Genomic DNA, 27,433 nt, shown 5'->3' with positions numbered 1-27,433 from the left:
GAGCCTGTCAAGCTTTGTTAAATAATTAAGTTATCGTGTCTGGAAACCTGACCAAGCTGTCAGAGTGAATACTGTCTATAGTCACAAAACTGAGTCTGTGCTCTTTAGATATCTCAATAACATGACATCATGTGCACAATCAACAACATGAGAGCAGAAAACAATGTGTCATATGTCTACTTTTATCTTCCTGAACCAATTATCTGACAAAAGGTCAGTTTATTCATGAGCTGCTGGTCTCACTGACTTCAATGCATTCCATTGAACACTCCAGCTCCAGGCTGCCCCCTGGTGGCCTATATGACACATGCTATGGTGTGTAGATTAGAACGTCTGTCCTCTCCTTCTTTGCATCTCCTTGAGGTGAACCAGGAAGTGTTTCACTGTGAATGTATTCTGTAGCTGCAACTAAGTGATGCTCTTTAATAAATAAAGTAGATCCATAATGTCTGCTGCTAAGTGATGCTCTTATTACACAAGAGACTGAGACACTTATGAGGTGATTATGTGTGAGTTCACACTTATGGTCATGTTATGTAATGTTAAATTGTTGTTGTTTTGTAATGAAAACAAGTCCAGCCACTCTTTCATCCACTTGAAACCCCAGCATCTGATCCCATTCAGGGGGGAACATTCTGCAAAAAATTAGCCCCATCTACGAGCTCAAATGTTGAGCTTGTAGATCGGCTATTTTTGTCAAAGAGACTTGGTATAAGACATAGGACAAAGCGGTCAGAGTAGCTTATGTAGCTCAGATCCTTTTCACTAATAGAGTTTAAGTGGTTAATCATGTAAACTTGTGATGTGATAAAGTGGACGTTTCAGCTGCGTTCCTGACTGTCCAGGGTCAGTGAGGTCACTGAGGGGACTAGTGTTTGAAGTCTGGGTCATACTCAGTGGTGGAAAAAGTACTCAAATTCTGTGCTTAAGTAAAAGTATCAACACTGCAATGTGGAAATACTCCATTACAAGTTAAAGTCCAGAATTCAGAATTTACTTGAGTAAAAGTACCAAAGTATTGGCATCAAAATGTACTTAAAGTGCCAAAAATAAAAGAGCTAAAATACTTGAAAATAGCAGATCTACAAGCTCACAACGCGTCGCGATGCGACGCGTTGTGAGCTTGTAGATCTGCTATTTTCAAACAGCCTAGGTATAGAATAGGGCTAAAGTGGTTAATGTACATTTCATAATATGATAAATTATAACTGAAAAGTAACTAAAGTTTTCAAATAATTGTAGTGGAGTAAAAGTATAATATTTGCCTCTGAGATGTAGTGGAGTAGAAGTAAAAGTGCTGAAAAGTACCTAAACATTGTACAGTATACTTGAGTAAATGTACTTAGTTACTTTCCCCCACTGGTGGTGAGGTTACTGGAGCAGGCTAGTGTTTGATGTCTGGGTGGCTACATGGTCCTAATGCTCTCTAGTTAGTTACTACTTTAATCCACTTTACTATAATCTACTTTCAGGGTTTGGGAATCTACGTTGGTTCTGCTGCAGTTAATCCCACTGCTATACCTGTCTCCTCCTCCAGGGTGGATAGTGGCAGCACACAGAAAAACAAGACTGAGAGAAGCTGTCCAACAGCCTCTGAGAGGAGAAGAAGAAGATGGGAGGATGAACGGAGGAGAGGACAGGTGAGAGAATGAGAGCAAAGAAACAGGAGAAGAAGAGATGAGTAATGGAATCAAACATGGCATTAGATTGAGAGAGAGAGAGAGAGAGAGAGAGAGAGAGAGAGAGAGAGAGAGAGAGAGAGAGAGAGAGAGAGAGAGAGAGAGAGAGAGAGAGAGAGAGAGAGAGAGAGAGAGAGAGAGAGAGAGAGATGTGATGTTTGAGTGTAACATGGTGGGTTTGTAGTGAGACTTAATGATCAGAGGAATGAGTGATGATGAAAAACAGATTGAAGTGTGTGAAGTGATGAAGACAGGACTGACTCACTCAGGGACGTGCACAGATAGACTCTAGGTGGTGCTAGAGCACCTGCCCTTTGCCCTCTTGACCAGAAGTGCCCTTTTTTCCAGTTTACAGCAGGGGTCTTCAACAGGGGGTCCGGGACCCCTAAGGGGTCCTCAGAGTTACTACAGGGGGTCCGCCAAATCTTTGTGTGATATGATTTTTCTTTTTACCATAACCACTCGAAACCTAGCATCCCTTTTCTGAGGAGAACTTTAGCCAAAAATAGCAGATCTACAAACCCACAACGCCTCGCGCTGCGAGGCGTTGTGGGCTTGTAGATCTGCTATTTTTGGCAAAGAGGTATAGGTGTAGAGGGAAAAAAGAGCAGACCAAGTCAACAAAAAAAAGTATAATTTACTTGAGCACCTGCCCCTCAAAATGTCTGTGCACGCCACTGGACTCACTACATCTTCCTCCACAGTACCTCTAAATCATACATGGGCAACTGGTGGCCCGGGGGCCACATGCGGCCCCCACCTTCACTTAATGCGGCCCACAGCACAGGTTAATATCAGAATAGTGATATATAATTGATTTCAGCTGTTATGATTCCAAACATGACCCGCTTTAATTACTTCAGTCTATATTAGTAGCTTAATGACTAGTATTAACATTCTGTTGTCTTTTTTTATGTCCAATGTATTTGTATTTAAGTTCATAAAGTTAACATAAGTATAACTAAATGCATTTGAAATTAAATAAAAATTTTGCTTTTCAATTAAAAAATAGCACCAAAAAAAATCAGGAATCAGGAAAAATTGCAAAAATAGCCGATCTACAAGCTCAAAACGCGTCGCACCGCGACGCGTTTTGAGCTTGTAGATCGGCTATTTTTGCAACTTTTGTGTGAGAATGCCGATTCATTTACAAAAAAAGTTCAAATACAGTGATAAGAGGTGTCTGCCCAACAGTATATATATATATATATATATATGCAACGTGTCCCTCTGGAGTGAGTGTGAAATATAGTGGCCCTCTACATCATTAAAGTTGCATCACCCCTGCTGTATAGAGTTAGACTCCACCTCACCCCCTAGCACTCCTCTCTGCTTGTATACATTCTTGTCACGTATTGTGGTAGATGTTATACTACTATGCAGACATGTTGGTTTACATGTTTCGGTTTTTGTTATTTAGATGTGTTTTTGTTTGACCACAAAAAGGGATATAGTCCATGAGCCAGAGCCCCAACATTGAGCAATGATTATCGAAAGAGTGGGCAAAACCAAACCTATATTAAATTGTTTATAGGGTCAATACGAGTAAATAAATATATGATAACCTTTCCACAGGAGCAGCTTTTTCATGGTTATCACACATTTTGTTATTTTCCCCATACGTACATGACAGGTGAAAAAATTACAAAATTTTAAAAAGAGTTATCATAATGAAACTTCCTGAGTTGATTACTTACATGAAGAAAATGATTTATCTTATTACAAGTTTTCTGAAATCGTATATTTAAATATGCAAATTAGGCATTAGGAAAATATGCCCAAATTTGTATACCTTTCATGAATCAACATTGGAACATTGGACAAAGCCAGAGTCAACATACTTATTTCATTTTGTTAAGATGTTGGAGTCAAAGGTTTTTAACAAGGGAATATTCAATATCTGGCTCAATTTTGGGGCTCAGGCTCATGGACTAAATGCCTAATTTGCATATTTAAATATACAATTTCAGAAAACTTGTAATACGATAAATCATTGTCTTCATGTAAGTAATCAACTCAGGAAGTTTCATTATGATAACTCTTTTTTAAATGTTGTCATTTTTTCACCTATGTACGTATGGGGAAAATAACAAAATGTGTGATAACCATGAAAAAGCTGCTCCTGTAGAAAGGTTATCATATATTTATTTACTCGTGTTGACCCTATGAACAATTTAATATAGGTTTGGTTTTGCCCACTCTTTCGATAATGAAATCTTGTCTGGCTCATGGACTAATAACTCACCCAAAAAATAACGTATTTTCTATCTATTACACACCCCATGGAGACTTGAATTCATTGAGATTGTTTTTTTTTTTTTGTCGCATTCATAAGCCAATAATTTGATGACGGGCGGAAAGATGCTAATGTCTCCGGTAGGAGAATCAAAGTTGACTCTTTGTGTCTCCTACCGGAGCCGCCGCCAGTCATCAAATGATTGAATTATTATAAATCTCAGTGAATTCAAGTCTCCATGAATTCACTGTAAGCAATAGAAAAAAAGTCATTTTGGGGGTGAACTATCCCTTTTTAATCCATTCAATCCGGGGACCCATATGTGTAATTTTCAAGATTTCTTTGGCTGTTCAAAAATAGCGGATATACAAGCTCATAGCGCGGCACCAAGGGCCGTGCTATGAGCTTGTAGATCAGCTATTTTTGAAAAATCGTGTACATTTGTGCAAATCTTTGAATATATATTTTTAAAGAGAACATTTGTAACTCAGGAAATAAAACCAGCAGTACTAGAGGTCCTGGTAGAACATAAAACCATCAGTACTAGAGGTCCTGGTAGGACATAAAACCAGCAGTACTAGAGGTCCTGGTAGGAGATAAAACCATCAGTACTAGAGGTCCTGGTAGAACATAAAACCATCAGTACTAGAGGTCCTGGTAGGACATAAAACCAGCAGTACTAGAGGTCCTGGTAGGAGATAAAACCAGCAGTACTAGAGGTCCTGGTAGGACATAAAACCATCAGTACTAGAGGTCCTGGTAGGACATAAAACCAGCAGTACTAGAGGTCCTGGTAGGAGATAAAACCAGCAGTACTAGAGGTCCTGGTAGGAGATAAAACCATCAGTACTAGAGGTCCTGGTAGGACATAAAACCAGCAGTACTAGAGGTCCTGGTAGGACATAAAACCATCAGTACTAGAGGTCCTGGTAGGACATAAAACCAGCAGTACTAGAGGTCCTGGTAGGAGATAAAACCAGCAGTACTAGAGGTCCTGGTAGAGGTTGATGAATGTGTGGTCATGTGACCTTGTTAAGTGTCAGTCATTAGTTCTAATGGGTGTAATTTCTCAACATATGCTCATTAATATTCATGAGCACTGGGCGAGGCCTCTGCATTGGCCCAGGGAGGAAACATGAGCTAGATATAACACAATATTAGACCTGGGCAATTAACCACAAATATATCAAATCTGATATTTAGAACCAATAACCCTCTTAACCCATTGAGACCTGAAGCCGATTCTACATGTCTCCTAAATCTCAACAGTTTTCTGAAAAACGTATGTTTCTATATCAGTGGTGCTCAATCTTTTTCATGTCAAGGACCCCCAAAATGATATGTATTTGGCCGCGGACCCCCATCAAAATATTTTGTTCCAGGGACCCCCCAGAAGCAAAGATTTGAGTTAAAAATGTTCGCTTTAAAAATATATATATTCAAAGATTTGCACACATTTTCACTATTTTTGAATAGCCCATAGTGTAAAATAATGTTTTTTTAGCTCAAATCTAAAAATGACACAGTTCCAGGTCTTAATGGGTTAATCTTGCTCATGTAGGTTATGCGAATAACCGAGAAGCCGTTTATTTTGAAATATGTTTTTATTTCTCATAAAAAACTAAAAGTTCAGAATTTACGGTAGATTATTTCTCTGACTTCTTGCCAATAACTTTCATACTGTATTGGTGACTTGTCCTACCTTTATTTTCAAGTCACCAGCCAGCGCGGAGACGGTTAAAGTTGAGACGCACTTATTCAAGGGTCCAGTTGTAATAACAGCGTTGTTTTAACAAAACAAACTTAAAAACGATCAAACGATCGGCTTCGCTGTGTGGTGTAAATAAATCAGTATAAATGTAAGTTCAGTCCAGTACAAAGTAACAAACAAAAACTTTCTAATTTCTTCTTTCTAAATCAAGTTGTATTCGTGGTCAAAAAACTGTTTGCTGCCGTCCTCACTCTAGCTCCAAACATTTCCCCCTGTCCAACTGTCCTCCCGACAGTCTGTCTGTCATTCCTTAATCAAGGGGTGCCCGCACCCTGTGGGTTCTATTGCATAGCTCAAGCAGCGGGGGGCAGCAACGGGTGTCCAAAACAGTAAATAAAATATAGATAACTCAATTGGCTCTAACATACCGGCCCCTAATTGTTAGCCGTCCAGGAAAACAATTACTTAAAAACAAAAAATGAGCCAATAAATCTAAACAAATTAAATCTCTTGAAGTAGGTGCAAGATTCTGATCTCTTCAGATTTGAGATGCACCTATCTTCAGTCTTAGGTTATTCAATGTTCAGCTTCTAAGAGAAGACACAGCTTATTTACTGGTCTCTCTAAAGTACTTGTTTTAGTCCTGATCCTCACACTTCGCACAAGACCTTTTGATCCGGGCAAGGTTTCAATAATCCGGCCAAGCAGCCAGGAGTTCCTGGGAGAGGTATCGTCCATGATCAAGACTAAATCGTTTTTGGTGAGGTTCCTTTTTGGTTTCAACCATTTACTTCTCTCTTGCATAAGGGGAAGGTACTCGTTCGTCCATCTCTTCCAAAAAAGGTCCGCAATATATTGTACTTGCCTCCAGCGTCTGCGGGAGTACAAGTCTACCTTTTGGAAGAGTCCTGGTGGCATGACTGGTTTTGTTTTTAGGAGGAGCAAATGGTTTGGAGTTAGAGGTTCCAGGTCATTAGGGTCGCTTGTTACCGTAGTAATCGGGCGGTCATTCATAATGGCCTCGACTTCACAGAAGGCGGTTTGTAGAGCCTCTTCATCCAACCGTTGTTCCTTGAGGACTGAAAGAAGGATTTTCTTGACTAGACGTATCAGTCTCTCCCAAACTCCGCCGTGATGGGCTCCAGTGGGAGGGTTGAAAGTCCATCTCACTCCTTCGTTTAGCATTGTATTCTGTATCTTTGTGTGATCCAATTCCTTTAGGGCCTTTGTTAACTCTCGGTTTGCTCCTATAAAGTTGGTTCCATGATCCGATCTGAAGCTTGACACAGGTCCCCTTCGACAGATGAATCTGCGTAAGGCGTTTATGCAGGAATCAGTGTCCAGATAGCTTGCCACCTCTAAGTGGACAGCACGGCTCACTAGGCACGTGAAGATCACTCCCCAGCGTTTTACCTGCGACCGGCCCCGCTTTACCTCGATTGGACCGAAGTAATCAACCCCCACGTGAGTGAATGGCGGTTCATCTGGTGAAGCACGGTCACAAGGAAGATCTGCCATTTTCTGTTCTCCAGGTCTGGCTTGGAAGCGTCGACAGAAAACACAGTTCTTGATTACCTTTCTGGCTAAGGAGTTTGCACAAGGTATCCAAAATTTCTGCCTGAGTCTGGAGAGCATGTGACCTCTTCCTGAGTGGCCGACCTGCTGGTGAATTTCGTGTAAGATGAGTTGAGAGATATGGGACTGTTTGGGTAGAATGATCGGATTTTTTGTTTCCATCGGCATAGCCGTCTTATTGAGTCTTCCTCCAACTCTTATGATGTCCATATCCAAGATAGGATCTAGCTTACGGATAGAGCTGCTGGCTTTGGTACATGACTTTCCTTGTTTTAACAGGTCCTTTTCTTGTTTAAAGAATCGTTCTTGCTCAAAGCAAATGATGGTTTTCTCTGCTTCAGCTAAGTCCTTGACTGTTAGGCTTGTAATTTGATTTTTATCCATCAGTTGGTCCTTAGGTGACTTGACTAAGGTCTGTTTGAGCCTTAGCCGCTGTTTGAGCGGTTTGTCTGGGGGTGTGAGTATTTTCCTTTTTTGTCCGAGTTTCTGTAGGCGTTCCTTGAACTTTAGTATCCAACCTACAGCTCTCTTGAGTCTGTTCCAAGATGAGTAGTACTCAATGAATCTTCTAGTTGGGCTAATGTCATCCACCCTCAGAGTGTTAACGCTGATTTCCTTTCTGACCTCAGGATCATCGGGAGATATGTAATCCAGATCTTGAGGAGTTTTCCTCCATTCAGTTTCTGTTTGAAACAGAAATTCTGGTCCATGAATCCATCTTGTTGACTTTAAGAAGGCTTCAGCTGTTAACCCTCGTGAGGCTTCGTCAGCTGGATTTTCTTTTGATCTGATGAACCTCCACTGATCTTTGTGCGATAGCTCACGGATCAAAGAAGTTCTGTTAGCCACGTAGATGTTAAATCTTCTTACTTCATTTCTGATATACTTCAGCACAGACTCGCTGTCTGTCCAAAATCCTGAAGGCTCCAATTCAATTTCCAGTTCCGACCTCAACAGTCTATCCATTCTGGCTGCTAGTGTGGCAGCAGCAAGCTCCAACCTTGGAATAGTCATCTGCTTTAATGGTGTTACTCTAGATTTCCCCATTAGGAACGCAATATGAACTTTCCCAGTTGCATTGGTCAATCGAAGGTAGCTTACACTGCCATAGCCCTTTTCACTGGCGTCACAGAAATGATGCAGTTGGGCGTTCTTAACTTGTCCAAAGTTCTTTGGCTTCCAACATCTGTCAATTTGGAATTCAGATAGTTTCTCCACCTCAGAAATCCAATTATTCCATGCCGTCACGTACACCTCAGGAATTACATCATCCCATCCACACTTCGCTTTGCAAAGTTCTTGGAGGATCTGCTTAGCTCTCAGGGTGAATGGAGACAGGAATCCCAGGGGGTCGTAGACAGAGCTTACGACAGATAAGATGCCTCGACGCGTAAGGGGTTTGTCCTTGAGAGCAACTTTGAAGGTGAAAGTGTCGTTTTCGATATTCCATTGTACTCCGAGTGCTCTTTCCAGAGGAAGCTTTTCTCTGTCCAAGTCCAGTTCTTTGATTTGCTTTGCCTTATGCTCCTCGGGAATGGAAGAAAGTACAGCACGGCTGTTGCTAATCCATTTAGTCAACTTGAATCCGCCCTGAGAACACAAGTCTCTGAGATTTTCAGAGAGGGAAATAGCTTGTCTTTCTGTCGCGACAGACTTGAGACAGTCATCGACGTAAAAGTTCCTTTTGACTGTTTGGCTGACCTCTTCGCCAAACTTGTGCCCGTTGTCCTCAGCGGTTTTGCGCAGAGCAAATGTTGCACACGTTGGTGAGGATATAGCACCAAAGAGGTGAACAGTCATCCGGTACTCCTCTAGGTTCTTGGTTGCGTCACCTTCCGGCCACCACAGGAACCGCAGGAGGTCCAAGTCATCCTGATGGACACGTGCCTGATGAAACATACCTTCGATGTCCGCCATCATGGCGATAGGCTCTTGCCGAAATCTTAGCAGAACACCGACTAGTAAGTTCGCCAGGTCAGGTCCTTGCATGAGTTCACTGTTCAGGGATGTACCTTTGTATGTTGATGAACAGTCGAATACTACCCTAATAGTTTTCTTTCTTTTATGGTACACTGCATGATGGGGTATATACCATACCTTGCCATCTTCCCGCTGAAGCATTGGATGTGGAACCTTTTCGGCATAGCCCTTTCTGATAACATCATCCATGAAAGCCTTATACTCCGATGCATATGTTTCATCAGACTTGAACTTCCTGATCAGGTTCAAAACACGTTGCTTCGCCATATCGCGATTATTTGGCATAACCACGTTCCTGTTGCGCAGTGGAAGCGGCATGTAATAGTGTCCATTCTGATGGGTCACAGAGCTTGTCATCAGCTGCATAAACTTGTGGTCTTCAGCAGACATGTCATTTTCCTCATATAATTTCTCTGGGAAATCATGGTTGTACTGCTGTACTAAGAGGTCCTTCAGCACCGTGACTGAGATCCGATTGACTTTCACTTTTGGCTGTCCGGAAGTCACTACAGAGGTGCGAGGTTCAAGCGGTCCATTGACCGTCCATCCAAATACAGTCTTCACTGCATATGGTCCATTATCTTGGCTATTAATGATTTGCCACGGTTCTAGTGCTTTCGGGGCATTTACTCCAATAAGGAGTTCAACATCTGCATCAAGTTCCTGCAGCTTGACATCCTTCAAATAAGACCACTTAGCTAGATCTTTCTGTGTTGCCATGTCTTCCTTTGACACAGGAATCGAATTCTGGGTGTAGACATGTGGGAGTTTAATAAAAACGTCCCCATCTAAATTGCCTACCTCCAGTCCTGATAACTCATAACTGGTGACAGTCTTCTCCTGTCCCATAGTTTGCAGGAGTATTTCAGTTTTACGTCCTTTTGCGTTCAACTGCCTTTTTAGTCTTTCTGTACAAAATGTCCCAGAGCTCCCCGGATCAAGAAAGGCGTAGGCCAACACCTTTTTACTTCCTTTCATGACCTTCACTTGAACCGGCACAATGGGGAGTGCACACTCTCTACCGGCCCCGGTTCCTATACCAGATTTGATTGAGACTTGAGCGCTGCTAATGAAGGCCTCCTTTGGTGTCATAGCTACTTTGTTCAGATGCAAGATGGTGGGATGTCTCCCTTGACATTCCTCACATGTCATCCTTTTCTTGCAGTCTTTGCTCATGTGGCCCCTGACCAAGCATCCAAAACAGAAGCCCTTTTTCTTGAAAAAGTCTACTTTGTCATTGTGTGGCTGTGTCCTCAACTTGTGGCAATCCATAGTGGGGTGTTTGCCTTCACAGAACACACATATAGCATCGTAGGTAGGTGTGCTGTCGCTTTTGGATGGCTTGTCATTTGAACGCATTTTTATTTCACCATCAGTCATAACGGCTACTGATGTCGCAAAACTCCTTGACTTTGGCTGTTTTTGCTCTGTAGCTGGTTTGACAACCCTTTTGTTGGGGTGCTCTCCTATATCGCCGAATAGGGGGTCTAAAAGTATCTTGGCCTGTTTTTCCATAAAGGCTACGAGATCACTGAATCTAGCTCGCTGACCATTTCTCTCCAATATGTCACAAGCTATAGTTCTCCATCTTTCTCTTAGTCTAAAAGGCAGTTTAGACATGATTAGTTTGATGTTTGTGGGTAAATCCATTTCCTTCATTATTTCCAACTCCTGCATTGCGTTGCAGCAACCTCTCAGATACAGTGCATAGCTCTGCAGTGCCTTTCCATCATCAGATTTGACATTTGTCCAATTGAAAGCTTTCTCCATGTAGGCCATTGTCACTTTAATGTCATCTCCAAAATTCTCTTGCAATAGTTTTAAGGCCTGTCGATATGCACGATTTGAGTTATCTATGTGGAAGCAGCTGCGGACTAGTTCTCTGGGTTGACCTGTTGTGTATTGTTCGAGATAGTAAAGCCGGTCTTGACTATTTTTTGTCTTATCTTCTATTCCATATTCAAATGCTCGCATGAATGTTCTGAAATTCAGAGGGTTTCCATCAAATACAGGTATTTCCCTTACTGGCAGTAAGGCTTGTTGGTGTTGAATTGCCAGTAAGTCATACATGTCATTCTGTCTTTTCATCACAGAAGATAACTCATTTGGGTGCTGAGTGGGCATGCCCCTATTTTGTATACGGCTTGCCTGTGGTAATTGGTCAAACTTGCTTTCTGATTTGGGGGTTGAGGCAGATGGTCCTCGTGTTAGTTTGATATTTGGCTGTAGGATTCTTTGCAGTGGTGTTTTGGGGATTGTCCCTATATTAGCATATTCGATGGGGGACCCTTCAGCCTCTGAGGGGGGGTTTGATCTTCTTTGCCTTTGCCTTTCAACATAGGAGTTCATGCCATCTGAATGGCCACTTTGTCCTTCCAGGACTTTTATTTTGGCATTAGATTCTGCTAGCCCTGCTCTAATATGCATGTCTTGGATTTTTGAATTCAAAAGTAATCTCTCCTGTTCAAGTGCATTTAATTCTTTATTTGCTTCCTGGCGGGCAAGTAGTGCTGCTTTATCTGCCAGGGCTTTACGGTGTGCAGATGACACAGAGGATGACGCTTTTGATCCACCTTTAGAACGGTTAGATTTCACATTAGAGATGCTATCCTGTGGGTCAACGTGCAATTGTGCACTCTCTGCCTCTGCTCGAGTTTGAGCTAACATATTATTTAGATTTTCCAAAAATTGCTCAAATGGTTTCACTCTTGGTTCATACCAGTCCATCTGATCCGTTTCTCTGTCTTTCTCTGGCAGCATACTTTGCACAGATTTATGAACAGTCCCAAATTCATAACAGAGCAGTTCAAACATTTCATAGCCTTGTTGCATATTTTCCGCATTTTCATTCGCGTCAATCATGCCCTTTAATTCATTCATTTTCCGTGTACATGCTCCTAATTTGCCTTTTCTAGCCTTTTTTAGCTGTTCCAAACTTAGGTTGAAGCTCTGCCTCTCTCCCTCCAGAGCAGTGTCCACTGTTTCCTCCGCCATTCTAAAAAGTGTTTAGAATTCACGTTATACGTTGTGCTTTAATTATTATCTAGCGGACACTTTTTACCGTTAACGTGATCTGTAAAGCAGCTTCATTCCTTATATGCGCTCCGTTACGCTACGCGCGTTCATTATATACGCTGCGATGCGCCGCGCGCATTCAAAACAAAACATCCAATATAATGAACAATCACACAGACATTTAGCTTCTGTGTTTATCCTCCTGTGTCCTATACACAGTACTCACTCGTCCCGAGCCGATCCTTTCGGTTCTACGGGGGTGTCCAAGGGGGCGGGGGTCCAATTGGTTCCTACTTGCAACCCAGCAAGTTTTTTGACATTGTATTGGTGACTTGTCCTACCTTTATTTTCAAGTCACCAGCCAGCGCGGAGACGGTTAAAGTTGAGACGCACTTATTCAAGGGTCCAGTTGTAATAACAGCGTTGTTTTAACAAAACAAACTTAAAAACGATCAAACGATCGGCTTCGCTGTGTGGTGTAAATAAATCAGTATAAATGTAAGTTCAGTCCAGTACAAAGTAACAAACAAAAACTTTCTAATTTCTTCTTTCTAAATCAAGTTGTATTCGTGGTCAAAAAACTGTTTGCTGCCGTCCTCACTCTAGCTCCAAACATTTCCCCCTGTCCAACTGTCCTCCCGACAGTCTGTCTGTCATTCCTTAATCAAGGGGTGCCCGCACCCTGTGGGTTCTATTGCATAGCTCAAGCAGCGGGGGGCAGCAACGGGTGTCCAAAACAGTAAATAAAATATAGATAACTCAATTGGCTCTAACACATACTGTTTAAATATTAATACTGTTTATCATGGAGCTCCATCTGTAAGGAACATGGATTTGTGGGATGAGAAACGCAGCTGAGTATGTGGGTTGTGGACGTGAAAAATCTTCTCTGCCAAACGTCTCATTTTACTGTTGCTGTTGACTCTTGTTTTGAGCTTTCTACCCCATGGTACCCCATGGTACCCCATGGTACCCCACGGTATCCCCACGGTACCCCACGGTACCCCCACGGTACCTGGGGGTGCACATACAGTACATGCATACAGTACATGGAGTACTTTGGGATTTGTGATATTGACTTGATTTCATATTGACCCTAAATGCTGTGTTTTTTCACCGAACCATATTAAAGCATCTCTTCATGTGTGCTTTTACATACGACTTTCTACAAAGATATGTGATTGATTGATTGATTGATTGATTGATTGACATCTTTATTGACAGAATTCTTATGCATGAACATAATTTGCGTTCGTATCTGTCAAAAGGATAAACTCCAACTAAGCTGAGCTTATTTCCATTGTGGCCCACGTTGTGAGCTTGTAGATCGTTTGTTTTCCCTACACTTGCTCATGGGCCCGCCGCCTTAGGAAAGCTCCTATCCAATGAAGCATTAATTTGAACCCTAACCTGAACCCTATTTGTGGCAGAAAGCCCAACATGTTGTGAGCTTGTAGATCAGCTATTTTCAGTTCAGAGATTTGGCCTAGAGGGGAAAAAGGGAGGGGGCCAAGGATAGAGCCCTGGGGGACCTCTGTCTCTGAGGTATTCATTGTTTAAGAGACAGTGATGGTGCTGACAGAGTGTTCAGGGTTTAAGAGACAGTGATGGTGCTGACAGAGTTAATTTTGTAAATTGAACACCAGTGTTGAGGGATTAGAGCAGGACTGAGTCTCGTCTCACCCATTTTAATACAGTAGAATACCATTAGCCTGTATGCTGCTGAAAATACTGTCTTTAGTGTGTGTGTGTGTGTGTGTGTGTGTGTGTGTGTGTGTGTGTGTGTGTGTGTGTGTGTGTGTGTGTGTGTGTGTGTGTGTGTGTGTGTGTGTGTGTGTGTGTGTGTGTGTGTGTGTGAGAGAGTGTGTGTGTTGGGGGGGGGGGGGTATCAGGGAGTGTCAGCACAGAGAGAGAGAGAGGGAGAGAGAGAGACTTACCTTTTTCCTTCTTCGGTGTGTGCTGCCCTGTGATTGGCCGGTGCAGAGCAGAGGGGCGTGGCTATGGGAGTAGTGCGGGGAGCTGCCGTATCCATTCAGCCTGTCGCAGTCTGGAGACACACACACGCACGCACGCACGCACGCACGCGCGCGCGCACACACACACACACACAGAGAATAAGTCAAGACTCAACATTTAAAGTGTGTGTGTGTGTGTGTGTGTGTGTGTGTGTGTGTGTGTGTGTGTGTGTGTGTGTGTGTGTGTGTGTGTGTGTGTGTGTGTGTGTGTGTGTGTGTGTTGTGGTCCTCTGCATGCGGTCTCTCTGCGGTTCTCTGTGACTCCTCCCTCCATTCATTCTTTTCTTCTCCTTTCTCCCCTCCTCCCCACCTCCTTCCTCTCCTTCTCTGCTAACGTCTGCCCCCTCCCTCTTCCCTCTCTCCCTCTCTCTCCTTCCCCTCCCTCGCTCCTCTCTCTCTCTCTGTAAGAGACGCATTAGACCACATCATTTGATACAATGTTGCATCCTTTGTGTTCTCATGGCCTGTGATGTCACAGTGATGTAACAGTGATATCACAGTGATGTCACAGTGATGTCACAGTGACGTCATGGACAGGTCACTGTTGGTGTCCACATGCTATCGGCCAAAGTGTCCTTGTGTGTCCTGTATGGTGACACTGAACAGCAAGGCAGGCTGGCTGACAGCAGCGGCCCTAAACCCCATGAGGTGTATACCCCCAGCCAAGGAGACCCAGCTAGCCGCGCCCCAGAGATTAACCATGCTTGAGTCAGCCGTGTCTGAGTGACTCGAGTGCCCGTGTCGAAACAAGTGTATTAGCCAATACCCATGTCAGTGCCCGTGTCAGAGCCAATACCCATGTCAGTACCTGTGTCAGAGCCAATACCCATGTCAGTACCTGTGTCAGAGCCAATACCCATGTCAGTACCTGTGTCAGAGCCAATACCCATGTCAGTGCCCGTGCCATGTCAGTGCCCGTGTCAGAGCCAATACCCATGTCAGAGCCTGTGTCAGAGCCAATAACCATGTCAGAGCCTGTGTCAGAGCCAATACCCATGTCAGAGCCTGTGTCAGAGCCAATACCCATGTCAGAGCCTGTGTCAGAGCCAATACCCATGTCAGTGCCCATGTCAGAGCCAATACCCATGTCAGTGCCCATGTCAGAGCCAATACCCATGTCAGAGCCAGTGTCCACGTCAGAGCCATTCCATGTCAGTGCCCGTGTCAGAGCCAATACCCATGTCAGAGCCAGTGTCCATGTCAGTGCCTGTGTCAGAGCCAATACCCATATCAGAGCCAGTGTCCATGTCAGAGCCCATGTCAGAGCCATTCCATGTCAGAGCCAGTGTCCATGTCAGAGCCCATGTCAGAGCCGGGGTGCTCCTTCCATTCTGACATCTCGCCACTCCGACTAGTGGCTTCCGCGTGCGGTTAGGGTTAGGGTTAGGTATAGGGTTCGTTAACGTCGGAAAGGCGAAATGCACCCGTCAGAGCCCATGTCAGAGCCAATACCCATGTCAGAGCCAGTGTCCATGTCAGAGCCCATGTCAGAGCCCATGTCAGAGCCATTCCATGTCAGAGCCCATATCAGAGCCATTCCATGTCAGTGCCCGTGTCAGAGCCAGTGCCCGTGTCAGAGCCAATACCCATGTCAGAGCCAGTGCCCGCACAAAGACGGGCGGCCGTGCTGTCAAGTTTCATACATTAGGGTGTGAATCTCTCTGTGTGTGTGTGTCTGTGTGTGTTTGTCCACAGTACAGTATGACATGACTGATGTCAGGAGGTAGAGCAGCTGTCTTGGAATTGGAAGGTTGCCAGTTCAATCTCTGCCTCCTCCAGGCTGTGTGAAGTGTCCTTGAGCAAGACGCTGAACCCCTAACTGCTCCCGAAGAGCAGGTTGGTGCCTTGCGTGTGTGTGTGTGTGTGTGTGTGTGTGTGTGTGTGTGTGTGTGTGTGTGTGTGTGTGTGTGTGTGTGTGTGTGTGTGTGTGTGTGTGTGTGTGTGTGTGTGTGTGTGTGTGTGTGTGTGTGTGAATGGGTGATGTAATGCATATTGTAAAAGCTTTTTGGATAAAGGTGCAGAAAATGTACCTATTGTGAATCAAATTAGTTGAAGTATTCATAGTTTGCTGCTTAGCAGAAATGGGTATTCATAGTATTTTATAAAGATATTCTTTAATATATTTTCGTGAACTGAAATGGCGAACAAATAACAGAGAGAGAGAGAGAGAGAGAGAGAGAGAGAGAGAGAGAGAGAGAGAGAGAGAGAGAGAGAGAGAGAGAGAGAGAGAGAGAGAGAGAGAGAGAGAGAGAGAGAGAGAGAGAGAGAGAGAGAGAACAATGACCTACATTATCTCTTATCAGAAAAAGGGAGCGAGCGAGTGAAGGACACAGGAAGAGAGAGAGAGGAGAGGAGATGAACCAAAACAAAGAGAGCGAGAGAGGAGGGGAAGTGAGAGAGGGCAGAGTGAAGGACAAATGTTTTTCGGCACTGTTCCCACACACACACACACACACACACACACACACACACACACACACACACACACACACACACACACACACACACACACACACACACACACACACACACACACACACACACACACACACACACACACATCTTATAGTATAATGATTAGTCAGTGGTGAGAGGATGATAAATGGTATCTACATATTGTATGTAGTGTATGTATGTATAGATTATAACTGAACATTATAGCTGAACATTGCCTGAGGCCATGCGTATGAGAGAGCTGCTCAGGCTCATGAGACCAGATAGCCTACACTACAGCAGTGGTTCTCAAATTTTTTCATGTCAGGGACCCCCAAATTGACACTTATTAAGCCCGCGGACCCCCATTTGAAAAGATATGAAAGGGACCCCCATGAGAGAAGATTTTGACGGCTCTAGCAGTGATTCTCAACCATTTTAATTTCAAGGACCACCCAGTTTGACATGCATTAGGGCTACGTACCCCCATTTAATGTCATTTCTATACCTGGGACCCCAATTTATATTGTCAAATTAATGTTAATGTAACTCTGACGGGTCCATTTGGTTCCATTTGTACACTCTCAGAGTTACAGACCCATTAGGGTCCATTTGGTTCCATTTGTACACTCTCAGAGTTACAGACCCATTAGGGTCCATTTGGTTCCATTTGTACACTCTCAGAGTTACAGACCCATAAGGGTCCATTTGGTTCCTAACTATCCATCATGTAGCTGGGGACCCCCTGGAACTCCCTCAAGGACCCCTGGGGGTCCCCGGACCCCACTTTGAGAACCAAGGCACTACAGTAACACTAATGTAACACCACGGTCAATTAGGAGAAAAAAAAATCACACCCAGTGTGAAGTGGGCGGTGTGTGGTCATCACAACATGACTCACTTTAAAAAAAAGACAAATGTGTTTTTTTCCATACTGCTATTCATAGGGCTGCACATGTGTCATGTGTTTCGCTAGCCAATCACAGTCCCGAATTTGCAAAGTCAGCCAATCACATTACAGCTAGTGGTGATGACACTAGCTGTAATGTGATTGGCTGACTTTGCAAAAGTATCGATTTGCATTGACTGTGGAAGGGTTAGCGTTGTAGACTGCGTTGTAGACTATTGGCCAATCACGGTGCAGGATTTGTCAGTGTCCAGACCTCACTTATAGGGGGCGGTTACACCACCCCAAAAATAAACACTAGTGAGCATGTTTGACCAATTGACCTGTTTGTTTCTACAAATATTGATAATTTGTTAAATACCGGTACATTAATTTGTGGAATAAAATTGTTTTATTTATGTGGACTTTGAGAACTACTGATTTAGAGGTATTTGTAGAATCAGCATCTGGTATTTATATTAGCTGAAAATAGCCGATCTACAAGCTTGTAGATCTACAAGCTTGTAGATCTACAAGCTTGTAGATCGGCCAAGCATCAAGGAAAAGCTCTCTTCACTATGGTGCTGAATACAACCTCTAGGGGGCGCCAAGCTCCCCTTTATACAGGAAAAAAAAAACCTGAACTACAAGGATACTGTAGCACCAGTTTATCACCTTTACCTTTCTTAGCGTGCGTGTGCATGTGCATGTGCATGTGCATGTGCATGTGCATGTGCATGTGCATGTGCATGTGCATGTGCACGTGCACGTGCACGTGCATGTGCATGTGCATGTGCATGTGCATGTGCATGTGCACGTGCACGTGCATGTGCGTATTAATGTGTGTGTGTGTGTGTGTGTGTGTGTGTGTGTGTGTGTGTGTGTGTGCATGTTAATGTGCATGTGCATGTGTGCATGTGCATGTGCATGTGTGCATGTTAATGTGCATGTGCATGTGCATGTTCATGGTCAATTGTCAGGTCATCAGGTCAGTGATTCTGTCCATCTGCACCATCGACCTGAACACACGATAATCCTGTGTGTGTGTGTGTGTGTGTGTGTGTGTGTGTGTGTGTGTGTGTGTGTGTGTGTGTGTGTGTGTGTGTGTGTGTGTGTGTGTGTGTGTGTGTGTGTGTGTGTGTGTGTGTGTGTGTGTGTGTGTGTTAGCGATCAGACATGTCAGCAATGCCTTGGCACCATACATCTATGTTGCACAAACACACACACGCACGCACACACACACACACACACACACACACACACACACACACACACACACACACACACACACACACACACACACACACACACACACAGTTAATCTCAGTGTAACATACAGGTTGCTAATAGGCTCAGTGTCACCAACCACGTCGACCACCTGAAGCCCCGCCCACTGGCCCACACTCCTGGCCTATCAAAGCACAGGGTTTCAGAAAGTCAAGGAGAGGAGAGGAGAGGAGAGGAGAGGAGAGGAGAGGAGAGGTTTATACAGTCAGTCATACAGGTGTGGACATGCCTGCATACCTAAGAGGTGCTTCTACTCGTGTGTGTGTGTGTGTGTGTGTGCCCAGCTGGCACGCGACGTCCGTTGACGTTGATTTTTGGTTGGATTTAGGTTGTGACGTCAGCTAACCAAAATCCAACGTTGGACCAACGTCAACTTCCAACGTTGTATCAACGTATTAATTTGACGTCAATTGACGTTGATATTTGGTTGGTTTTAGGTTGTGTTGGTAACTGACCAATAACCAACGTCTATTCAACGTAATATCCCAACGTCATGTTGACGTCGAATACTGACATGCTGTTGTCGGATTCTTGACCAAACCTCAATGTCTGCCCAACGTTATTATGACAACGTCCACACAACGTTGCAGTCTAACATCATCAGACGTTGATATTTGGTTGGTTTTAGGTTGTGTTGGTAACTGACCAATAACCAACGTCTATTCAACGTAATATCCCAATGTCATGTTGACGTCGAATACTGACATGCTGTTGTCGGATTCTTGACCAAACCTCAGTGTCTGCCCAACGTTATTATGACAACGTCCACACAACGTTGCAGTCTAACATCATTAGACGTTGATATTTGGTTGGTTTTAGGTTGTGTTGGTAACTGACCAATAACCAACGTCTATTCAACGTAATATCCCAATGTCATGTTGACGTCGAATACTGACATGCTGTTGTCGGATTCTTGACCAAACCTCAATGTCTGCCCAACGTTTTTATGACAACGTCCACACAACGTTGCAGTCTAACATCATTAGACGTTGATATTTGGTTGGTTTTAGGTTGTGTTGGTAACTGACCAATAACCAACGTCTTTTCAACGTAATATCACAACGTCATGTTGACGTCGAATACTGACATGCTGTTGTCGGATTCTTGACCAAACCTCAATGTCTGCCCAACGTTATTATGACAAACGTCCACACAACGTTGCAGTCTAACATCATCAGACGTTGATATTTGGTTGGTTTTAGGTTGTGTTGGTAACTGACCAATAACCAACGTCTATTCAACGTAATATCCCAACGTCATGTTGACGTCGAATACTGACATGCTGTTGTCGGATTCTTGACCAAACCTCAATGTCTGCCCAACGTTATTATGACAAACGTCCACACAACGTTGCAGTCTAACATCATCAGACGTTGATATTTGGTTGGTTTTAGGTTGTGTTGGTAACTGACCAATAACCAACGTCTGTTCAACGTATTATCCCAACGTCATGTTGACGTCGAATACTGACATGCTGTTGTCGGATTCTTGACCAAACCTAAATGTCTGCCCAACGTTATTATGAGAACGTCCACACAACGTTGCAGTCTAACATCATCAGACGTTGATATTTGGTTGGTTTTAGGTTGTGTTGGTAACTAACCAATAACCAACGTCTGTCCAACGTATTATCTCAACGTCAGTTTGACGTTGAATACTGACATGCTGTTGTCGGATATTTGACCAAACCTCAATGTCTGCCCAATGTTATTATGATAACATCCACACAACGTTGCAGTCTAACATCATCAGACGTAGATATTTGGTTGGTTTTAGGTTGTGTTGGTAACTAACCATTAACTAACGTTTGTTCAACGTATTATCCCAACGTCAGGTTGACGTCGAATACTGACATGCTTTTGTCAGATTTTTGACCAAACCTCAGTGTCTGCCCAACGTTATTATGACAACGTCCACACAACGTTGCAGTCTAACATCATTAGACGTTGATATTTGGTTGGTTTTAGGTTGTGTTGGTAACTGACCAATAATCAACGTCTATTCAACGTATTATGCCAACGTCGTGTTGATGTAGAATACTGACATGCTATTGTCGGGTATTGTGACCAAAACCCAATGTCTGCTAAACTTCATAATGAAAAGATCTCCTCAACATTCAAACCTCATTAGATGTAGATATTTTGCTGGGTTAATGTGGCTGTTACTTAAACAAAATCCAACATAGTCTGGCTGTAGAATATGGACAATAAGTACTGAAGGTTCTGACATAGAGTAATGATCTAGCATCTGTTTAACCTGCAATAGTCCAACCAGAGCAATTGGTAGCTGTTTCATCTGTGGTTCAACTATATTCTTCCAGATGAGCTACAGGGCCACCCCATGGCCCAGAAAGGTGTTTGTGCAGTTCTATAACCCTCAGCCTTTTCCAGATAACTGAATTTGACTTTCAGACAAATACCATCAAGTTGCTCCTGGGGCACATGCCAGCATCCCACCTATAGTGAACCTGTGGCTGTATATGAGACTGATTAGCTACAGGTTTCTTTGCCAGTGTGGATTTAGAGCCAAGGCAACATGGTTAAGGCCAGTTATACCTTTTCCCTTCCGCTTTAGCAGATGTTAGTTGTCGGTGATCAGCCAGCTGCATCTTAAAGGAATGCGACCGACAGTGATGTAGGTAGACAGCCATGTCAACTCTTTATCGTCAATAATTTGCCCTTAGTTTGCTTCAGGAGACCTTCCTTAGTTCCAGAGGGCAAATTCAGTTTCAGCTTATGGCTGCTCAAATGTTTTATGTTGAGCGCTTGGGGTGGGTGGACTGTAGGGTCCACCCCTACAGTGTCTTGCTCAGGACACTTCGCCCCGTCCAGGGCCTTTGAGGCAAACCGGGGACCTTCTGATTATCTAACCAGTAACCTATGCTGCCCTAAATAATAAACCCATATGAAAAGAAATGCATCAATACATTACAATGCATAGACACCGGCCTACCTCAAAACCAGGGTCTTCCTTAGTTGTGACATATGGAGCAAGAGTGTGTGACTGTGACACCGTTTATCATCCACACCACTATGTATGTACTACTGGGTGGACGGAAGGGCGGACAGATGGACAGACAGACAGACAGACAGACAGACAGACAGACAGACAGACACTTTTTTTGTTACCCTTTCAGCCTAAATGCATGACTGTACCTCATGCTGTTTACATTTCTGACTAAAGTAATCAATCAATCACAAAAAGTAAAATAATTGTTTGCCCTGATATGTAGTGGAGTAAAATAATAAAGTATCAAAAGATAGAAACACACAAGTGAATTTAAAAAATACAATGCTAAGTACAGTACTTGAGTAAATGTACTGATTTTCACCATTGTTCATGTTTCATAGCTGTTGCAGTTCTTTATTTTTGCATTATATTAATTGCTAATCAAATAAATGATTGAGGGAAATATTTCACTTTTTGCATTAGGCCTACAGCATAATGCCATATGACACATACAATGTAAACTGACATTTAACATAATAACATTGGGCAGACATTGAGGTTTGGTCAAATATCCGACAACAGCATGTCAGTATTTGACGTCAACCTGACGTTGGGATAATACGTTGAACAGACGTTGGTTATTGATTAGTTACCAACACAACCTAAAACCAACCAAATATCTACGTCTAATGATGTTAGACTGCAACGTTGTATGGATGTTGTCATAATAATACATTTCAAACTGGATTGTCAAATGTCTCCTCAAATCACTGAGCAGTATAGCAACGTTCTGCTCTTTCATTGGACGAATCATTGGACTTGTGGGTGGGACCACAGTTGTATAACACCAGACTGGGCGGGGCAACAGTAACTGCTGCAGGAGCCTGCAGTTTGAATTTGGAGGGAGAGAAGACAGGAAGAGATACTTGTTTGTGCATGGAGATGTTTTTTTGACCATCCCAGGACTTCTAGAATCACAATCTTTTGCACAGGTGAGTTCATAATTAATTTCCTTCTAACTTGAAATGAAATATTTGACTGTTTGTTTTTAAAATAAAGTTCTACATTCTGTTTATGACCGAGTGAGGTGATTTCTTCATATTGCAAATCAGTCATGCTTTGTTGTTTTCTTTTTCTTTTCCTTTTCTTTGCATGTTTTTGAAACTGGCAGCATTGTTTGAGTAAATCCTTTGCCCAAAATGGTTACAGTACCTGCCTTTTGTGGCAAAACAGTGGGAACTAGAAAGAGGCTATACTGCATTAACTAGATGGACTGATCCCCATTGCTTTGTGTTGGTGGCTTGGTGCTGCTGAGTTAAACATTTGAATTGCAGCTTTTAAAGCTAATGTCTTATTTTAGGTGAAGTTCTGTTGTTCATGCATGATTCATGTTTTCAGTTGGGAATGTGTGTTATTGAAGGGTAAAAGCTCACATGCCTCACAGCCTGATTTTTGTGTGAGACAGTGCTGTGTAACTAAAAATCAGGCATAAGGGTTGGTTGCATTTGAATAGCCTTGTGTAGCCTTTATCATAGTTTTGATTATATTAGCTTGTAAGACATTATTTTCAGTCTAATATTGGCCAAGCCTAACAGTAAAGCCCACCTAAAAAAAATAAACATAATAGAGGAATGTAAACACTATGTTGAAGATTGATTGGTAAGTAACCAATCCCCAACGTCTGTTCAATGTATCATGCTGACGTCATATTGACATAGAATACTGACATGCTGTTGTCAGGTATTGTAACCAAAAACCAACGTCTGCTTAACGTCATTATGCTGACGTTCACACAATGTCAAATTCTAACATCATTAAGCGTTGTTTTTTTTGTTGGATTTAAGTTGTGTTGGTAAGTAACCAATACCCAACGTCTGTTCAACATATCATGCTAACGTCATATTAACATAGAATACTGACATGCTGTTGTCGGGTATTGTAACCAAAACCCAACATCTGCTTAACGTCGTTATGCTAACGTCCACACAATGTTAAGTTCTAACATCATTAAATGTTGATTTTTGTTGGTTTTAAGTTGTGTTGGTAAGTAACCAATGCCCAACATCTGTTCAACGTATCATGCTAACGTCAAATTGACAAAGAATACCGACATTCTGTTGTCGGGTATTGAGACCAAAGCCCAATGTCTTCTTAACGTTATGACGTTAACGTCTACACAACGTTAAATTCTAACGCCATTAGACGTTGATATTTTGTTGGTTTTAATTTGTGCTGTTAAGCAACTATAATACAACGTTTTCTCAAAGTTTTTTTCATTTGAGGAATGTAAACACTATATTGAAGATCTATTGGTAAGCCATCTTAAGTTGAAATATTGAAGTAAGTCCTGTACAGTTGAATGGCCCAAACAGAGTGAAGAACAGTTAGTATTTTGCCATAACCGATACTTGATATACAGTAGCTGATAATGAAGTAGGTGTACTGTAGGTTTGATAGCTGTCGTTTTCGACGCTGTTCCAGCCCATATTGAATTTAAATGTCCACAGATGTTTCGGAAGGCAGAGGTAGCCTATCTAATCTGTTTTTTTGTGTGTGTGTGTGTGTGTGTGTGTGTGTGTGTGTGTGTGTGTGTGTGTGTGTGTGTGTGTGTGTGCGTGTGCGTGTGCGTGTGCTACTTCAGCTTCCAAACACCTGTGATCAAGACTTGGTGAGCCTCCACCAAGTCCGAAGTAAGTATAATATCAGGGCGTTAATTTGAGGGGTAATATGCTTTAAATTGGTTGTAATTTAAAAATATATATTGAATTAGATGATTCAGGTTTCCCACGGTAGTGACTTTCCTGGAACATTTTGAATTGAGTTATAAATTCCCACAGGGCTTTGGGCACCCTGATGATAGTTTTTTGACACAGTTAAACATAACAGGCACAGATAAACTAGTAAACATTAGTCTACAGTCAGCAGTGTAATGTAAAAGCAGTCTTATAGCGTTAATATTGAAAGGGTAGGGATGTGAAGTTTCACTCAACCAACGATTCGATATAATTCACCATACTGGGTTCACAATACAATTTCTTCTTGGGTTTTCTCTGAAGTAGTTGTGCCACGGCATGAGGCCATTGTGAGAAGTCTCTATCTTGCGTCAAGTATATTTTTCATTCATAATGTGTTGTGTATTTCTTATTTTCATGCTAGATGTGGTACATCAAGAGGTGGAAGGTCCTCTCAAGTAGAATACATCGGGTAAGTACCTCCACACTGAACTTCACTATTATTTGACAATAAAGCAACATAATTTTGATTTAAAACAAGTTTGATTTTTCACCGCTATTAAAGGCATCAGGTTAACGGCTATAAAAATGAGGCATCATATACAGTATATGAATAGTTTTGATGCGATAGCATCAATATATTCTAAAGAAGTATTTGTATAATTTATTCGTCATGTCCCTGGTGTTTAAAGACCTTAAGAGGTGTAACGATAGAATAATATCTTAGCTGTCCACTTAATATGGCATTTTCCTTCCTGTGACTTTTACCATACTCTCAGGTTGTCATGGTTGGAGACACAGGAGGTAATTCATTGGATGATGCACCCAGAAGAATGATGCCGTTCCTCATGTCACATGAATTGACACTCCAGTACAACCTTTGTTGACATCATGGCAAGAATAAGTCCCCGGGGCCTGTGTCTTTTTGACGTTGCATATGGTAAGTTAAACATTTTAATTGCCCGATGTAACTTGACCTTTCCGTTATCTTTCAAATTCAAAAAGGAGTGCTACAAAATGTTGATTATTTTTATATACGTTGGCAGTTATGCCTAAGTTCAAGAGTTTGGAATCACTGTGAAAATTAAGTAAGTACAGCCAAGACACTGATGATAATGATAAATGTAATAATAATAATAATAATAATAATAATAATAATAATAATAATAATAATAAGGGTAATAATAATAATAATAATAATAATAATAATAATAATAATAATAATAATAATGGTAATAGTAATAATAATAAGGGTAATAATAATAACTTATATTCTTCAACATTTCTGTTCATTAAATAATCCACCAAGTGCAGCAATATCTTTAAAGACCTTAGGCATTCTAGATGTCATATTCTCTAGATATCCAGGTCAAATTTCACCCCATATTTTCAGTAGAATTTGCCGTACTTTGAGACTGGTTTGTATAAAACTTCTCATGAACCTTACGGTATAGCTGTTCCCAACATAGGATTTAGATCAAGCAATTGTGATGGCCCTTCCATCAGAGACAGTACTCATATCTGCAAACTCAGTTAATTTCAAAATCATAATTTCTCACTGATTCCAAACTTTTGAACAGATATCTGTCAGTCAATAAAGATGTTTCATAATGTAAAAATCAAGTTAGAGTTATTAAAATAGCTTATTCCTGTCATTTATCTTTAGGGGAACTAAAGAAGAATGCAACCCTCAACAAATTAAACAGAATGATGCAGAGAAGACTCTCCAAGTGATTTACGGGAGCTCAGTGTTATTTCTCTCTCTTTTTAACGTTTTTGCCCTTGGTGCATATGTTATAGACATGCCTCAAAGAATGCACTTCATTGTTTTTATTGATTTGTACTGTTTAGTTATTTTAAAGTTTCACAAATGGAATCATTTTCCTACAAAGGCACTTTGGGCTCTGAACCTATTCACCAAACCTGTAACTGTTTGGACAACAATATGACTTGTAATTTCTGTTTGTTTATACTACCTATTCAAATGTGCCAATTACAAGTTTAAAAAATATATAATAATGTTGTTTTATTAAACTTTGTCAAATAATATTGTCTGATATTGTATTTTCACCTTGGTAAAACTTGACACTGAAACAAGATGTAATTTGTTGTTGTTTGTCTGACGTCGTGATGATGAGATATCGACGTCAAAATGACGTCTGGAAGATGTCCTGTTCCCACTGCCCACTCAGGGGGCACAGGAGACGTTATTTTAACGTTGATATCTTGTTGTGACAAGATATCTACGTGACAAGGTAACTCTGGAGGTTGACGTCCTGCTAATGTTGGATTGACATTTTATTCTCAACTAAAATACAACGTGATTACAACGTTAGAAATATGTCATATTTTGATTGTACTCTAACGTTGAGCCAATGTTGTACTATGACGTCAACCCGATATAAATTTTCAGCTAAAATACAACTTGTCAGTTTATGACGTCAGACAAACGTTAGGTTATGACGTCAGACAAACTTTCATTTACAACTAAAATACAACTTGTATCCAACGTTGGGAGTCTAACCTTTAATCAACGTCTACATAACATCAGAGATTGACGTTAAATCAACGTTAGTTTAAGATGTCAAACCAACGTCAGTTTATGACGTCAGACAAACGTTAGGTTATGACGTCAGACAAACTTTCATTTGCAACTAAAATACAACTTGTATCCAACGTTGGGAGTCTAACCTTTAATCAACGTCTACATAACATCAGAGATTGACGTTAAATCAACGTTAGTTTAAGATGTCAAACCAACGTCAGTTTATGACGTCAGACAAACGTTAGGTTATGACGTCAGACAAACTTTCATTTACAACTAAAATACAACTTGTATCCAACGTTGGGAGTCTAACCTTTAATCAACGTCTACATAACATCAGAGATTGACGTTAAACCAACGTCAGGTTATGACGTCAGACAAACTTTCATT

The 27,433-nt window shown here is 41.9% G+C and overlaps 1 protein-coding gene across 2 annotated transcripts in view; it reads right to left on the bottom strand.

Moving 5' to 3' along the window:
* LOC311040819 (uncharacterized protein) overlaps positions 1-27,433 on the bottom strand; it is a gene marked incomplete at its 3' end in the record, with an annotated part of 78,840 nt that overhangs the window by 14,354 nt on the left and 37,053 nt on the right. For both annotated transcript variants that reach the window (XM_084051173.1, XM_084051174.1), the window contains exon 3: positions 14,134-14,243. In XM_084051173.1, coding sequence (XP_083907299.1) covers positions 14,134-14,243 — 110 coding nt within the window. The remainder of the gene's footprint in view (positions 1-14,133; positions 14,244-27,433) is intronic.

The sequence above is a fragment of the Gymnoscopelus microlampas genome (assembly GCF_963454915.1).
Source record: "Gymnoscopelus microlampas genome assembly, chromosome: 24".
NCBI classification, from domain to species: Eukaryota; Metazoa; Chordata; class Actinopteri; order Myctophiformes; family Myctophidae; genus Gymnoscopelus; species Gymnoscopelus microlampas.
The sequence above is the reverse complement of the archived record's forward strand: the minus strand, read 5'-3'. Positions and strand labels throughout refer to the sequence as shown.